The 15780-nt window shown below is 35.8% G+C and overlaps 1 protein-coding gene across 1 annotated transcript in view; it reads right to left on the reverse strand.

Annotated features, from left to right (window-relative positions):
- Positions 1-412: 412 nt before the first annotated feature.
- LOC108557307 (zinc finger protein 454-like) overlaps positions 413-15780 on the reverse strand; it is a gene marked incomplete at its 3' end in the record, with an annotated part of 38740 nt that continues 23372 nt past the window's right edge. The window contains 4 exon segments of the mRNA XM_017913767.1: positions 413-578; positions 5496-5665; positions 5754-6008; positions 6074-6356. Of these exon segments, the coding sequence (XP_017769256.1) occupies positions 413-578; positions 5496-5665; positions 5754-6008; positions 6074-6356 (874 nt within the window).

The raw sequence follows: 15780 nt of genomic DNA on the forward strand, positions 1-15780 counted from the left end.
TAAATTAAAATAAAAGTAGCAAATGGTATTTACATATTATTTTGCGCGTTAATTGATTGGTTTTTTGTTCGTGGAGTGTGGATAGAGAAAGAGATTGTTTTCATGTGCGTGTGGGAGGCAACAACAGCAGCGGCGGCGGTGGCAGCAGCAGCAGCAACAACAGGTATTCATCATAATAAAGTTATTTTAATTAATTTATGCCAATTAAGAGGAACAACAATCAAACACGCATTTGCAAATGTCGGACGGATTTGCATAATGGACGGAAGTCTCGGATATTTTGCGCAGAAATTGTGGATGATAGTGGCAATAGAAAAAAACAAATAAACAACAACAACAACAACAAAATGGCCGGTAGCGTCGGCGCGTCTCTGGACCATTCCTCAACCCTGTTTCCTGTTTTTGGGCTTACCTGTGTGCAGGAAGAGGTGGTTCTTGAGGTTGGTGTGCTTGGAGAACCCTCGGGAACATATGTGACACTTGAAGGGCCACGATCCTGAATGGACGTACATGTGAGACCTCAGATCCCCGGGAGTCGGGAAGGATTTGCTGCACAGGTTACACTTATGCGGCTTATCCTGAAAATAACAACAACAAAAAAAAAATTAGCTACAGCATTAGCTAAAACGTAGACGCATTTTTCCCAACGATTCAATTCAGTGGGCGAGAGAGAGGAGTGACGGATTTATGAACCCTTTTCTAAGTAAGCGCGAACGGAGAAGAAGGGACCCGCTGAACCTTGAAGCGCCTTCGAAGCCAACTTTCTCACGACCCTTGCAGCCACCGAACCGTTTCCCCCCCTAGTGCCCCACATAATCAAGATACAAACTGATACACCGCGTATGGGGAGAGAGAGAGACCAATTACCAAGACAATGAGCATTAATTATATCCACAAGAGACCAAGAAAACGGTATTATGCCATCTTCTGTCCCGTACAAAAACCAAACCGAAATCGCTGTTATTTCATCTTTTCTTTTCCGAAATGGGCGTGACGGAGAGTCAAAATATTTTCAGATCGTTACGTAACGACCATCTGGACGGATGTGCGATATTAAAACGCAATTTTGCGCAGAGCTCTCTGCTCGTCCATGTGTCCGTGTCTTACATTGGTATTGGCACGTCTGCGGTGACACGTGATGGACAAGCTACAAGAAACTGGATGGAAAACGCGATTGATCTCCGCTGATATTATACAACCATCAGGAGAAATAACTAATAATTCACTTCGAACATTATCTAAAATCACCTCTTTTTTTTGTTTGTTTGTTTGTTCGTATTCTACGGCTCTCCGGCTTCTGCTGCGAGCGATCGATATAGATGGGAAAGCGAAAGAGAAGGACGGAAGACTGTAAATGGTTGCAACAATAATAAATACATTAGGCATACGACTGCGGCCGCAGGAAACGAGAATATAAGCGCAGGATGTTTGACGTGAAAGCTTTTTGAAATTCACCCTGGAAGATCTTCAGTTTCTATACGTTTTTTTTTTTTTTTGGTTTACTACTAACTCTACCATTTATATCTACTGATTTTCAAACAAAGTTTAAGACATTCATTCAAACAAAAATTGAAAAAACCATTTAAAATACTCAATTAATTCTCTAAATTAATTTAATAAATATATAAATATTAATTATATAACTTTTGTAATTTATTTGTAATAATTCGTCGCTTGATCTATCGTTGATGTCTCTTGGCAAATAACCAAATTATAAGTTTATCTTCTAATTAGTTCAATTGTAATTCTTTCTTAATTCTTGAGTTAATTAAGACAAGTATATTTGGTTTTTCTAAATTAATAGCATAAGGGCGTTATTTTCATATGAGTGGGCGGATTAGGGTGAAGTGAAAAAAAAAAAGAATACAAACACTACTTTTTTCTTGTACTTTCGTGAACACGCCCATTGTTCGGTTATGTTTTTTTTTTCCTTGTTCTTGTATTCTTTCGTCCTTTTTTTTTCATGTGTGTAATTGATAAGTTATAATGTATGTGTGATCGATATCAAAAGAAGAACGGGCGTCTTGGAAGGACCGGAAGTCGTGGCACCTGTTGCAGGGAGAAACGACTTTCTGCCTTTCCCACACACTCGCACACAGCCAGACAACACATACACAATAAACGGACTGAAGAATATGGCGCGTTTCTTACTTTGCCCCAACGACAAACCGAAGGAACGAGACAATTACAATTATCCTACATGCTGTAACGAACAAACAAAATTCATCGTAATTGCTGCCCGACGACGAAATAAAAATAAAAAAGAGAGAAGAAGAAAATAAACGCAGCGAGCAAAATGAGAAGCGAAGGAAAAATATATAGGAGGAACACATATTAATTACATTAATTGCGTATAATTTTGCACACGCGTTCCATTGACTCAATAACAGAATCGTAAAAACGAGATGCATATTGATTTTCGCTTCGTGTATGCGTTTCAATCGAGGATGAAAATTTGATGCTTAAAATGAAACGGTAAGGATTATAATAATAATAAAAAGGATGATGCGAGGAGGAACAAACAAAAATTAGTTCCATCCTCATCGCTCGCTTGTGAATGAACGTGGGGACGTTAATTTGACCTGCAGATAGATCGTTGTAGCCCCACAATGCGGAGATCGGATCAGGTGGCTGAGACCATTAATGGCCCTTACGAGGTGAAAATTAGGGTGGAAGTACAGACCGAACAATGCGAATGGGCTTTTCGGAATCTTTACGGCGGTTTCCACACACAACAAAATCGGAAATTACACTTAATTCAGCATAGTTCACAAATCATCATCAATTATAGATCGACACAACAAAAAAAATATCTTTAATAATACCGAAAATTTCTTATTTTTTTTAATACTTTTTACAATTACTTTACACCTTGAAATCATATAATCATAAACCATGAATTATATATTCATTAATTGTTAACTCAGTCAATCAAATATATTCTAATAGCATCTAAGTACTAATTATTAGCAATTAACATAATTAATAATTATTCAGTGTTCAAAATTAATAATAATAATTTAATGATTACGCATATTTTTAAATTTATATTATTATATATTTTTTTGCAATTTTGGGTTCGTCGTCTGTCCAATCATTAAATCAAACAAAGTTTAAGACATTCATTCAACAAAAATTGAAAAATACTATTTAAAATACTCAATTAATTCTCTAAATTAATTTAATAAAGAATATATATATATTAATTCTATATCTTTTGTAATGTATTTCTTTAAAACATACATTTATAATTCGTCGGGTTCGTCGCTTGATCTATCGTTGATATCTCTAGGCAAATAAACCCGTTGTAACCAAATTATAAGTTTATCTTCTAATTAGTTCAATTGTTTCTCATAAATCTTGCATTTATATAGGTAAATCAACAACAACATATGTTGTACGTGTGTTCGCAATTTTTTTCTCTCTCTAAGGTAACGAGTTTTTACGGCAATTAATTAAGATCAAATTGTTGTTTTAATTGAGAGCCAAGAGTCCGCCACAAACAAAAAAATAATAATGTATTGAAACACACGGCGCATTTGTCCGAAGCACAACAGAAAATATTCAAATTAATTGAGCAATATAAATAAGTTGACGCGTTAATTGCAGCATATAAGTAATCATAACGTGCGATAAATAGCAACAAGAAAAGGAATAAAGTGGGGAAAAACACACACACAAAACGGTGTTTATTTTTTTGTTTGTTAATTTTTATTGAATTAGCCTTTAGAAATTATTCGACTTTAAATCGAATTTATTCTATAATAACTCGCATTCGTTTTACCTTTATCGACTGTAGTAGTGTTCAATGCCTACTGAATTTAATTGGGCGCATAAAGTCAGCTTCTTACGTCTTCTAGCGTTAAAGTCTCCATATATACACCGATTCAATTATAATTTTGTGATAATTCTTATTTTATTTACTTAAATTATATAATTATAAAAAAGCTCACGTTGTTTTTACTATAGTATTTTACAGTATAATGGACATAAATTATTTCAAATAAAGTTTTCAGTTCTTGCCATATTTCTTGTTTATTTCCATGAGGATGTAAGGAAACGCCCTTATTCTATTCGAAGCGGCTGATAAAAACCCTTGACGTTTTAATAGCTTGAATAAATAAATAAAAAAATGGGGTGGAAAATCAAGGAAGCCAACTGTTTCTTCCCCTCTCCTTATAAATTTTGTTGTTTTTTTTTTAACATGCACATATTTTACGGCGCTGATCCTTCCACTTGATTCCGGACCCTAATCAAAACAACAAAAAAAAAACGTGCTTTCTTAAGATTACAAAGTGGCATAAAGCACCTTGCAGTCTGTAGGTAGCAGGTGCTCCTCTCTCACGAGGAAGGAGGGTAGTTCTCTATACACCATGTGTTACGTCTCTATATCTCATACGACTCCCCCCTTTCCTTTATTATGTATACTGTCGTTCTTCCTCTTGTATACGCATTCACATCATTTCTTCTACGACTTCGTCGTATTAGTAGTGATTAGTGTAAACACAATACTTAATGCCCTTTTTCCGCCCTCCACTCGACATCGACCACAACATGTGCGAGATTTATGTCCCGGATGACAGCGGAATCAAAGATAAATATTAATACCGAGACGGATACAACGAGGACCCAGAGATTTACTTGTCAAAATTTTAATTCCTACCTGGACACATGGATCAACCAACAAAAAAAAAATTGATTGAAATTTCTTTGAATTAAGACTCCTACCATATTTAATAACGATTTTTTCCGATTATAATAGATTAAAGTTTTTTTTTTATAATTGAAATAAAATTTAATATTTCATCATCATAAAACAATACTAATATAATCGAAAAATCATTAATATTAAAATTGTTCATTTTACAGAGAATTTCAAGTTTTTCTCTACATATTTTAAAGAAAATGATTCGGGTTCGTTGTCTATTCTCGTTGAAATCTCACACAAATCTGTTGTCTTTTACATCGCTCTTAACTGATTATATAATAACAATAATTAATTTAATACAATTAAATATATATAAAATTGCGATTTTCTATAATTAATTAGAATTTTTGAATTTTTATTATTAATTTAATTTTCCATTATACATCTTTTATTATAAGAAAATTAAAAACGGACTGAAATATTGCGATTATTCGATTTTTTATGTGATTGATTCCATATAGGAAAATTAATCAAATTAAAAAAATGTGTTATGATGTTTTATATCTTGATCATTAGTATAGCCTTTCACGGTAATTCCTCTTAAAGAAGATAATACTATAAGTAAGTGAGTTTTACGGTGGGGTTTCCGGTGATGCATGGCCGAAGGACAACGTTTCGAAGGAAACAATTATCGTCGAGCGATGGAGATGTCAAAAAATTAATTTCTCGGTTTCCCAGGCGAGTGAGTGATAATAACGCAACGAACAAACAGAAAACAAAACAAAAACACAATGAATGAGTCGAGGGATGCGTTCAACTACCTGAAGAAGTAATAAGTCAGTCTTACCTTGATATGGGTCATGCGGTGGTAATAGAGATTGGAGGAGGCTGTGAACCGCTTCAAGCAGACCGGACACTGATGGGGCTTTTCGCCGCTGTGGATGCGCCTGTGGGTGTTCAATGATGACGAGGTGCTGAAGCCCTTTCCGCAAACCATGCAGACGTGGGGTTTTTCACCTGAAGCAAATGCGAGTTGTTTGTTTATGTTCTGTCTCTTTGGTTGTTTCTCGATCATGATGATGTTGATGATGATAATATTCGTTACCTGTATGCGTTCTCATGTGTCTTTTGAGGAGAGACGGCCGATCGAAGGCTTTCGTGCAGACGGAGCACGGGAGCAGAGTTCGTTCCCTCGGCCGCGCTCTCGGTGTCGGATTTGGAGTGTGGTTGTCGGGGAGGTCGCCTTGCGAGCTCGCGGCTGAGCTATCACCGGAAACGGATTTCCCTTCATCTTCGGCGCTCGGAGGAGAACCGGACAAGGCACGCGACAACAAGGACATCGATAGATCGAGCGGAGAATCTGTCGTGCAAATAAATTAAACCAATTAAACGTGTTTTCATTACATGAATATAGATATATTCTACCTTCTAGGATGGAGTCCATGGTTTGGCGGTAGAGAGAGGCGCGCATCCTGACGAAGAACAACTCCTCGGGCCGCTCCGGAAGGTAGTAGACTATGAGCTCGGTGTCCGGAGGTATAGGTTTGACGGCCTCGTAGACGGGCTCTCCTCTGACTTTGGTTGCAACCAGGTTCACCGCTGGGCTGAACGTGGGCGACACGCGCACGAATCGCACCCAATTGCAGTGACGGACCTTACGCAATCCGCTCGTTGAGATCTCATCGTAACATCCAAAGCGGTGTCGTATCTGAAGCAACAAACAACCCAAAACGACATTTCAATTAGAGAGATTAAACTTTTCACAAATTAAATTACTGTTATTACATCATATTATTATAATAAGCACTAATAGGTGTGTTAGATTATGATCATAGTCATTTACATTTAATCCCTGATTATAATATTTGCAAAGCAATCTTCAAAACGAATTAACACTATTAATTTAAAATTAAATTTGTAACGTTATATAAATAAAATATTTAGAAAAAATTATCCAATACATAATTTATGTAAAGTATAGAAAAGTAATAGAAATAAAACGGTTTCGAACAATTCGGGTTCGTCATCTGATCTATCGTTGAAGTCTCTCGGAAATATCTCCTGTTTCTCTATTTTAATAACACAAAACTATTTTTTTTTGGTCCAATCTATAAGCTAAATTGTCCAATTAGTTTTTATTAATAATTAGAATTATTAATAATTATTAATAATTTATACAAAATATAAGTTAGCGTAAACTCTTGCAAGTTGATACCGAATTGATTCCATTTGAATGTGGTCAATTTTTAGGCTGTGGGAAAGAGAATCGATCGAGGCTTGTGTAAGAAGGCCTAGAACATGTAGGTGTGGCAGGCGTACGACGGAGGCGTAATAAATTCGCGCCCGCTTAATGTAGTTATTAATTTATCGTTCCGTTCCTCATCTTGTTCTTCTCCTCCTCGTCCTTCTCCTCCTCGACTACCTCATCCACCTCATACTCTTCTTCGTGCCTTCGATGCGAGGTCGGTCGTGTTGTACGTGTGATGGCTTCGATGATAAATCGCACGAGGTGTTCCCGTGTAATTCGGGACCGCTCGCGGTGCTATTAGAGCGCGCCAAACAATCGGCCCCAACGAATAGTGCCCATCCTGGGGACGCCTCGAGGCCCTGGGCGCCGTCCTCTACACCACTGATCCACATCCATATTTTATAATACCCACATCCACTGCCACCGACCGCTTCTTCTTCTTCTGCTTCTTGTTGTTGTTGTTCTTCTCCTTCTCCGGACCCGACGTAATTTATGTCTCGGTGCATCTAATCATTTTTATAATGAATGGACCTCGCGTGAATAGTTTAATTGAAATATGCCCTTACTAACTTAAAACCATTTATTCATTCACATCCACAAAAAAGAGAACAGACGCACAAGAAAATTACAATGAAGGCTACGACCGTCAAGGGTCAATACCTTTTCCATCACAATACCACCAACAACATTTTAACTTCCATTTAATAATCTTAAGTATATTGTACAATTTCCAACCACCATCAATTATTTAAACTTAATAAATCTAAAGGAAAGTTTCATATTTGAAGAAATGTAGAAATGTTTTATTACTAATAATATAGTGAAGATCGTTAATTAAATGAAATGGATTATTACATAATTATTTAAATTTAATCAAATTTTACACTGATCACATTATTTTTTTTATAATTAAATAGTGAAGAAGTTCTTTTAATTAACTAAGTTTATTAATATTATCACCTTCAAGCTGATGTAATATTTATCTGAAATTGCTTTAAATAATGCAAAAGTGACGCAATTTGAAACAGATCTTAAGTTTTGTTCTTTGAATAAGTTTTATAAGAACTTTATTTAATAAGTATATTTAAGTGTTGAATGTGTAACAAATCGTTTCGTGTTTATCGCATTGTATACGAATTGAAGAAAATTGTATAATATCCACTGATGATTGAAAATGTATGATTTGTTTTTTGTTTTTGTTCGTTTTTAATTATTTAAACTTAATAAATCTAAAGGAAAGTTTCATATTTGAAGAAATGTATTCGCTATCAATAATTGATTGAATCTTTAAATGGAATAAAATATAAATAAATATTAGATAAAATTTAACAATAACAACAACAAAAAAAAAACTTCAATATGTTCGATTAATAACATTAATAAGCTTCGAAGCAGAAAATAGCATTAATAAGTTAGGAAGTCTGTATATGGCTTTGTTAATCAATAAACACTGCGTTTATCTCGTTTCAGTGAACGTTTCTACTCTTGAAAGCGACGTGCGTTCGAGCAAGTACAAGATATAATAGTATAATTATTGGACGTGCTCAAGTTAATTGGAAATAAGTAATTGTGAATATAGTCTGGCATAAACGGGAACGATTTCATGCTGCGTGAGAAGCAATTCTGCAATTCTGCACAGCATCGGAAACGAGGCTATGACATCGAGCTCGTTACTGGACTCGCCTTCTGATCCTCCTCTTCTTCAAACCAACGATTCTGTAACGCTATTTTCTCCCATTGCACCCTGTTTCATCGTGTCTTTGTATATTTATATGTATGTGACACGCCCGTAGGTGTCGATGTGCCTCTCTCGAAAGTGGAGAAAATATGAGAAAGTTATATCGAACGCGATTTACTGTCATAATTTGTTATTTATTAGTTTCGCACCAATAAAAGTAATTGCGTACCTCAACTGCATATATAGTTATTAAATTACATAGAAAACAAGGAAAAATCAATGTAATTTTTTTTATAATATCTTTATGGATAAAATAGCCATAACTCTTAATAAATGATCGAGTTATAAGAGCTATAGCAAAACTATGCGCTTTTTTTATATAATCATAATTTTAGATTTAATATGAAATATTTATAATATCTTAGTATTACGAGAAACTTAAAAAAAAAACAACAACAACAAATTGAAAAAAATGAAGAGATGCAAAAGAAATAATAACTATGAAACATCTTGGGTTTTCTTTTAAACTTGTTAACTTAATAGAGATTTAATAAAATACAATTTGTAAATCTCCATCTTTTACTTCGTTGATATAATTAGAATAAGTTGTATATAATTGATTGATTAAAAGTCCGTTGTTTTTTTGTTGTTGTTAAGGGTTGAAGGTGGTTAATTATTTAACTATGAAGGTGATTAAGGTTGTGTGGTGTCTGCGGGCATTTTGTCCATATGAAAATAGTTTTAAATTTTAATTTGATAAAAAGATTGATTTCGCAGTTACAAATTGCACCGTTCCGGAATGGCATTCGCGTTGTCCGGTAGCCGCGCGCGGCATCCTTCTGTCGGGACGAAGACACACAAAAGGACCGCGCGTAATGCATGCGACGAGACCATGAAAACCGTCGCTCTACACAATGCACAAAGAGAGCCGCTCTACACAACGCACACACATATATACTACACACGTATATATGTATGTATGTGCACAGTTGTATACAGACGCGCATACACCATACCCATACATACTGGTGCTTCGTCCCAGGGCATTTAAAAGACACCGAGAGAGAAGGCTAGGATCTGTAGGTGATGATGGTGGTGAAGAAGAAGCAGTTGTCCAGGAGGAGTACACTTCTTCTCCTCCATAAGGCTTTTAATGGGGATCCTTACTGTTTACCACTCGCAAACAAATGTTAATCAATAATGTTATTGCTGTTTCCATTCGCCGCCGCCGACCGTTTTCCAAAAAGGAGTGTAACGATTCCCATCTAAGATCATTGAGTTTACATTTCCAACAAAATATCTATAAAACAAATCTATCCATTTAGATAACAGCAACAGTTACATAACTTTAATATAAAGTGAAATATTTAATTATTTAAAAAATGTGTAAAATTAATTTTCTCATAATTGCAATAAACACGCAATTACTACTTACATAGTCCACTAATTTTATTATATTATTCGTTACAACAAATTAACTTTTATTACTAATAATATAGTGAAGATTGTTAATTAAATTAAATAGATTATTACATAATTATTTAAATATAATCAAATTTCATACTGATCACATTTTTTTTTTATAATTAAATAGTGAAGAAGTTCTTTTAATTAACTAAGTTTATTAATATTATCACATTCAAGCTGATGTAATATTTAGCTGAAATTGCTTTAAATAATGCAAAAGTGACGCAATTTGAAGTTTTGTTTTTGAATAAGTTTTATAAGAACTTTATTTAATAAGTATATTTAAGTGTTGAATGTGTAACAAATCGTTTCGTGTTTGTCGCATTGTATACGAATTGAAGAAAATTGTATAATATCCACTGATGATTGAAAATGTATGATTTTTTTTGTTTGTTTTTGTTCGTATTTATTGCAGTTAGCTCTCGACCAACGGAATTCCCTTCTTTTCCTCTCTTCGACTCCACATTCTACATGTGTGCTAAAATTACATGTAATCTAAATTTCAGATAGAAATGCATTTCAAATTAGAAATCCGCATATTATCCATCTCCATCTAAACTAACTATCACCGTCCCGTTCCTCCGCATTCGCTCGACCATTTCCATCTCGTCCTGTGCACATCGAATGCAAAACGCTATGCATAATCAAGCTGGAAAGCCGTGGAGCAGCCACAACCTCAGTATTTAAATTATAAATAAATTTCGATCGCAAATGTTTACAGTTTCATGGGAAAAAAAAAGAAATAAAAATCAAAACCAAGATTACGTGCGAGCACGTTCACTGTGTATGTCTTCAATTAAGATCCGATGTTTTCGCCAATATTAATTAGATGGAAACATGAAATTAATTAAAATATTTCAAATTTATGTGCGCAGATATTTGAATTTACAATTTGCGTGTTAAACTGTATTACTTTCTTCCTATTTCCATCGGATTTCGATAATTTTGTAACTCGCATTCCGATACTATTGACCAATGTTGCCGAGTACCGTTACGGACACAGGTTTTCACTGGAAATTACCTATTTATTCACTAATTAATTAAAATATTTTGACTCGGAGTTCAATTTTGGTGTAGGTTCAGGTCAAGCCCATACAGTCTTAAAACGTCTAGACGCGCAACAACCTTTAGCATGTTTCGTAACAGATTAATTTTAGTTGTGAAATAACGTCTGCTTTGAAGAGAAGAGACGAAAAACCGTTTAGAGATTGAAAGTCCAATTTGCATAATTAATGAATCCGTCGGTTTCCGAATCCACATAAATTACTCTCGGACCACTAAAGAATATCGAAAACGGTACTACTCCTTTATTTAATCGAGAGACGAAGTAGAAAATTTTTGTGTTTTGTTTCGTTTGTTTAGTATTAATTAAGCAATTAGAGTGGTTGAGAAAAAACTGGATTACTACACTTTTTTGTTTTTGTTTTTGTTGATCAACTGCTACACAAGTTACCTATTTGGGTAATGAAATGATGGAGATGGGCAATGAAAATGTGCGTTGGAAAAATAAGGTGAGCTGGGACCGGCGCGAGATTTATGGGACTGGTGACTTCTCTGCAAAAGGCTGTGTGTAACTTATCAATCTTCATTCGAGTTTTTCCATCAAGCTCCGACTTTACATACGTTCTTCAGGTGATTTATGTTACTTGTTAATCTAAATAAAGAAAGGATGATTTTCAATCCTAAACCGTTTATTTCTAAAGATTTATTAATTGAATTTACTTTGAAAACATACATTTCTTACTGTATAATTTAATTATTTTTTTTATTTAAAAAATCTTTTTATAATTATATAAATAAATAAATTAAAAAAAATTACATGTTATATAATAATAAACAATATTTCAATAGTTGTGATGTGAAATATTCTTGGTGTTATGATTAAAATAAACAAGTCGTGAAACCTATCTCAGTGGTAAGATTGAAAGGATAGATTAGCTAGATGGACGTATTTCGGAATCTGTTTGAAGGAATTTAGTGTAAATTGTGGATAATAAATCAATTCCGTGTGGGCAATAAATTAGATCAGGTTTATTGAACCGAACGTTGTCCATCTCTAATATTCCGCGGCATGCAGAGAAAGGATTGCACGTGCCTCGTTACGAGTGTGTGAGTCTGTATTTGTATGTGTGTATGTCTTGTACGGAGGTAAAGAGCACGCGAACCACGATTACGTGATTCCGAATCACTTCAATGGTTGTTATGCTTTACTTACTCCCGAACAACAACAACACTCTTCTTCTTCATCACCATCATCTTATTCTTCTTCTCGCTGGCTGCTGTTGTACTTCTTCTTCCTCGTCCACCTCTTCCTCGCCGCAGCAGCGAGGTGTGCTCTTTTTCATCTTCCTCGTTCACGAAAATTCCTTTCATCATCATCATCATCATCGTGATGATCACGATGAAGATGATGATCGTCGTCGGCGGGGGCCGTTGACTCGTAAATAATACAATTTTTGCCGCCCCCCGTGCGTTAAAATTCCTCCCGGACTTTCGGTCGCGGTAGCTGCCGCACAAATTAAATGGAAATTACAGTGAATTACCTGACCGTGATCAAACTTCTCTCTTTGCACGATTCTGCTCTCCTGAAGTGGAGAAGGCATATCCTCCATCCAGTACCAGTAGGTAGTAGCATTTCTCAATAATCTCTTGCTCTCTCTCTCTCATTCTCCCTTCGATATCCAATCAGGATCGCATCGTGCGAACGAAATAACAGGCGTTAAACGGCTCGGGAAATTAAACACGTTATCAACGTGATTTGGAAAACTTGCTTTTAAAGACGGGCGTTAACTAAGTGCCGTGCAAAATTGTAATCTCGAACCACGCCATTTGAATTCAATGCGCACACAATATCGGAGCCACGATGTAATCTCGTTAAAGTCATGATTAGTTCGTCATCAACTTAATTCGTTAAACAGATTCTGTATAGGTAATAGCAACTAAGTGTTTCCAATAAACTTTCCATTAAGCTTTCAATTTTAAATCTTACAATACGCAACTAAAGTTAATGAAAGATCAAGCAAAATTTCTTCTTCGTACACAGACATTATTTATTGTTATTTACTTTTACATATTTGAGACAATAAAACTTTTTTTTTAAATTTAAACTTATGATTAAACTGTTAACTGTATAAAGTAAATGGGGTTATCGGGATAAGTGAATGTACGAAGTTTTTAGTAAGACAAACAAGGAACAAAAAAAAAATGTGTATAATCATCATCGGGTAAATGAGAATTGCCTAATCTTCATCTGAGATTGGCCGTACCAATTCCATCGGTTTTAATGGAAAGTTACTTTGGAAGCTTGTTCCACTCATCCTGTTCGACTGCTGCTCATTTCAATCTTATCTTTAATCGAATTTACTATCTAAGTGTATGTTATTAAACAAATATTTTTTTTGGTTACTGCGTATATGTGAGGATATGTGTTGGGTGTGTGGAAGGATCTTGGGAGTTTGGGCTAGAATTAAAATTCCATTTCGTTCGGCGGTAGCTGCTGGGGGAATTAATGTAAATTACAGTGAATTACCGGGCCGATGGTGCGATCAACTTTATTTTATATCGAAGGGGAGAGACAGTTTGATTATTCAATCGTATATAAGTAGTCGGGTCACGTAATGGTCAGAGCATCATCAGGTAGCCGAGCCTCCCCTGATTAAATGCTAAAACCGGCCGATCTCATCCTCGTCGTCTTCGTCCTGTCTTTCGGTGTGTGTCCGAGCGATTTTTCTCCCATCGTCGGTAGCAGCATAACAACAACAACAACAACAAGATGAAGAAAAGAACTCGAAGAAGATGGGACAGGGTTTGGAGGAAGAGGTTGGAGATGAAAAGAAGAGAAGAAGCGGCGGCTGCTGCAACAATTTCGGATGTTATTATCCGATACAGATCTATATGCGCCTCTCGATTTATTACCCTCCTCGGACTACTGCTTGACCAACAGATAACACACTTATAGATGCGACGCACCGTTAGGGGGAATTGATTGAAAGGAAATTACTTGTACATTCCTCATCCTCGTCCGTTGCGCTCTTCTTGCCGTTGTTGTTTATTCCTCGTGCTCTTGTTTCGACGCTTCGACTCTCCTGCGATTGCCATCGTAACCATCCTCCTCCTCCTCTCCATCCACCTCTTCCTCCTCCTCCTCCTCCTCCTCCTAGCTCTCTTTCAAATGTCACAATATGATGAAACGATTTGCACCACGGCTATCTTATATTTATGCCCTCCATACGTGTATTCAGACACAGACACACACATGCTCGCTATTCTTACTTACTGCTCGTTGGGATCGAATCAAATTCATGATCTTATTTAATGCATTTATTCTCGAGCACATAAATTTGTGACTCCATCCAACAAGAGTATTTCATACTGGAGCGTTCAAAATCGTCCATAAAACAGAACGGTGATCGGATCTGCATGCTTCTTACGCATATACCAAAGCGCCTAATGCATTCCAACTTGTTTCAGGTATTGTACCGAGCAGGTGTTTTCGATGGAAATGAAGCGGAGCAAATTTAGCTGATGCTTCTTAAGTATATGGGATACCAGCGCAGGAGATGGCACGAGTTCTTTGACGTGAGGATTAGCTCCGGGCGCTCCACTTCCACTTAACCTCCTAGAAGACGTCGACCACTGCAGGCTGCACAAACTGAGGGTACCCAGATATATAATTTCAATTTATTCCTGGACACAATTAATTCTTCTACTTCTTTTTTATTTCTTAAATTAAGCATTAAATAATTAATTTTTCGATTTGTGTTTCTTTGTTTTGATATTATTAAACATAAGGCTCCAATTCTCTTTCACTATTATGAAAGGTTTTTATTTATTTCCATTAGGTCAAGACATGCTCAGTAGACACAATGAATTAAGGCGCTTTTACACCTGTTTGGCTTTGGATTAGAGAGGGACGCAGAGGTGACGAACTTGAACCTATTACCGTTTCGAGTCCGCCACTTCTTTCACCTTATTCGGTTACCAGACCGTGCAATTAACATATGTAAATGTGTGTCTTTACTATAGTTCTATATGGTAATCGAGGAGAGTCGTAAAAATCCTAAGATTTTTCACTGCGGATGTACGTGTCTGCGTTTTGGAACTTTCCCTACGTTGTTTACATCTAAACCTGTTTAAATATATTTAATTCTAATGCTTATTAAATTTAGCTCAAACTGTCTGGCCATTGACCTACTGTTTTTAATTAAATTAACATTATTTAGAATCAATGAAGTATACAAACTTGGTATGAATTAAGTTAAAACTTCATAATAATTACAGATTGGCGTGTTTAGTGTATTATGAGTTGATTCAATTGGAAATGGTTATTGAGGCTTCATCGAAATGGTATTGAGGATAATGATATCGCAATTACTTGCGACAAGTCTTTTTGAAGCGTGCACATTTATCCATCGGTTAAGAGTTTTTTGGTGATACCGACGGAGCCGGCGTTATTTAACGGAGATCATAATTTCGCGATTATCTCTTCAAGTGACTGCGTTTCTTAATATATCCGATTACAGTCGTGGATAATTGCGAGATCGATAAATTCACACATGCAGAGCGAGATCTGTTATTAGGTGTACTGAATTAAAGATTCTGCATTGACGACGATGCTATGCATATTGCCGTCGGGTTACGCATTCTTTTTATTGGCGGCAATTGCGATCGATTGAAATGAGAGGATAACGTATGATGACACATGGATGGGGCAATTGGCCGAGGATTGTAGGCTGAAGG

Source organism: Nicrophorus vespilloides, unplaced genomic scaffold (assembly GCF_001412225.1).
Source record: "Nicrophorus vespilloides isolate i.1.1-1 unplaced genomic scaffold, Nicve_v1.0, whole genome shotgun sequence".
NCBI lineage: Eukaryota > Metazoa > Arthropoda > Insecta > Coleoptera > Silphidae > Nicrophorus > Nicrophorus vespilloides.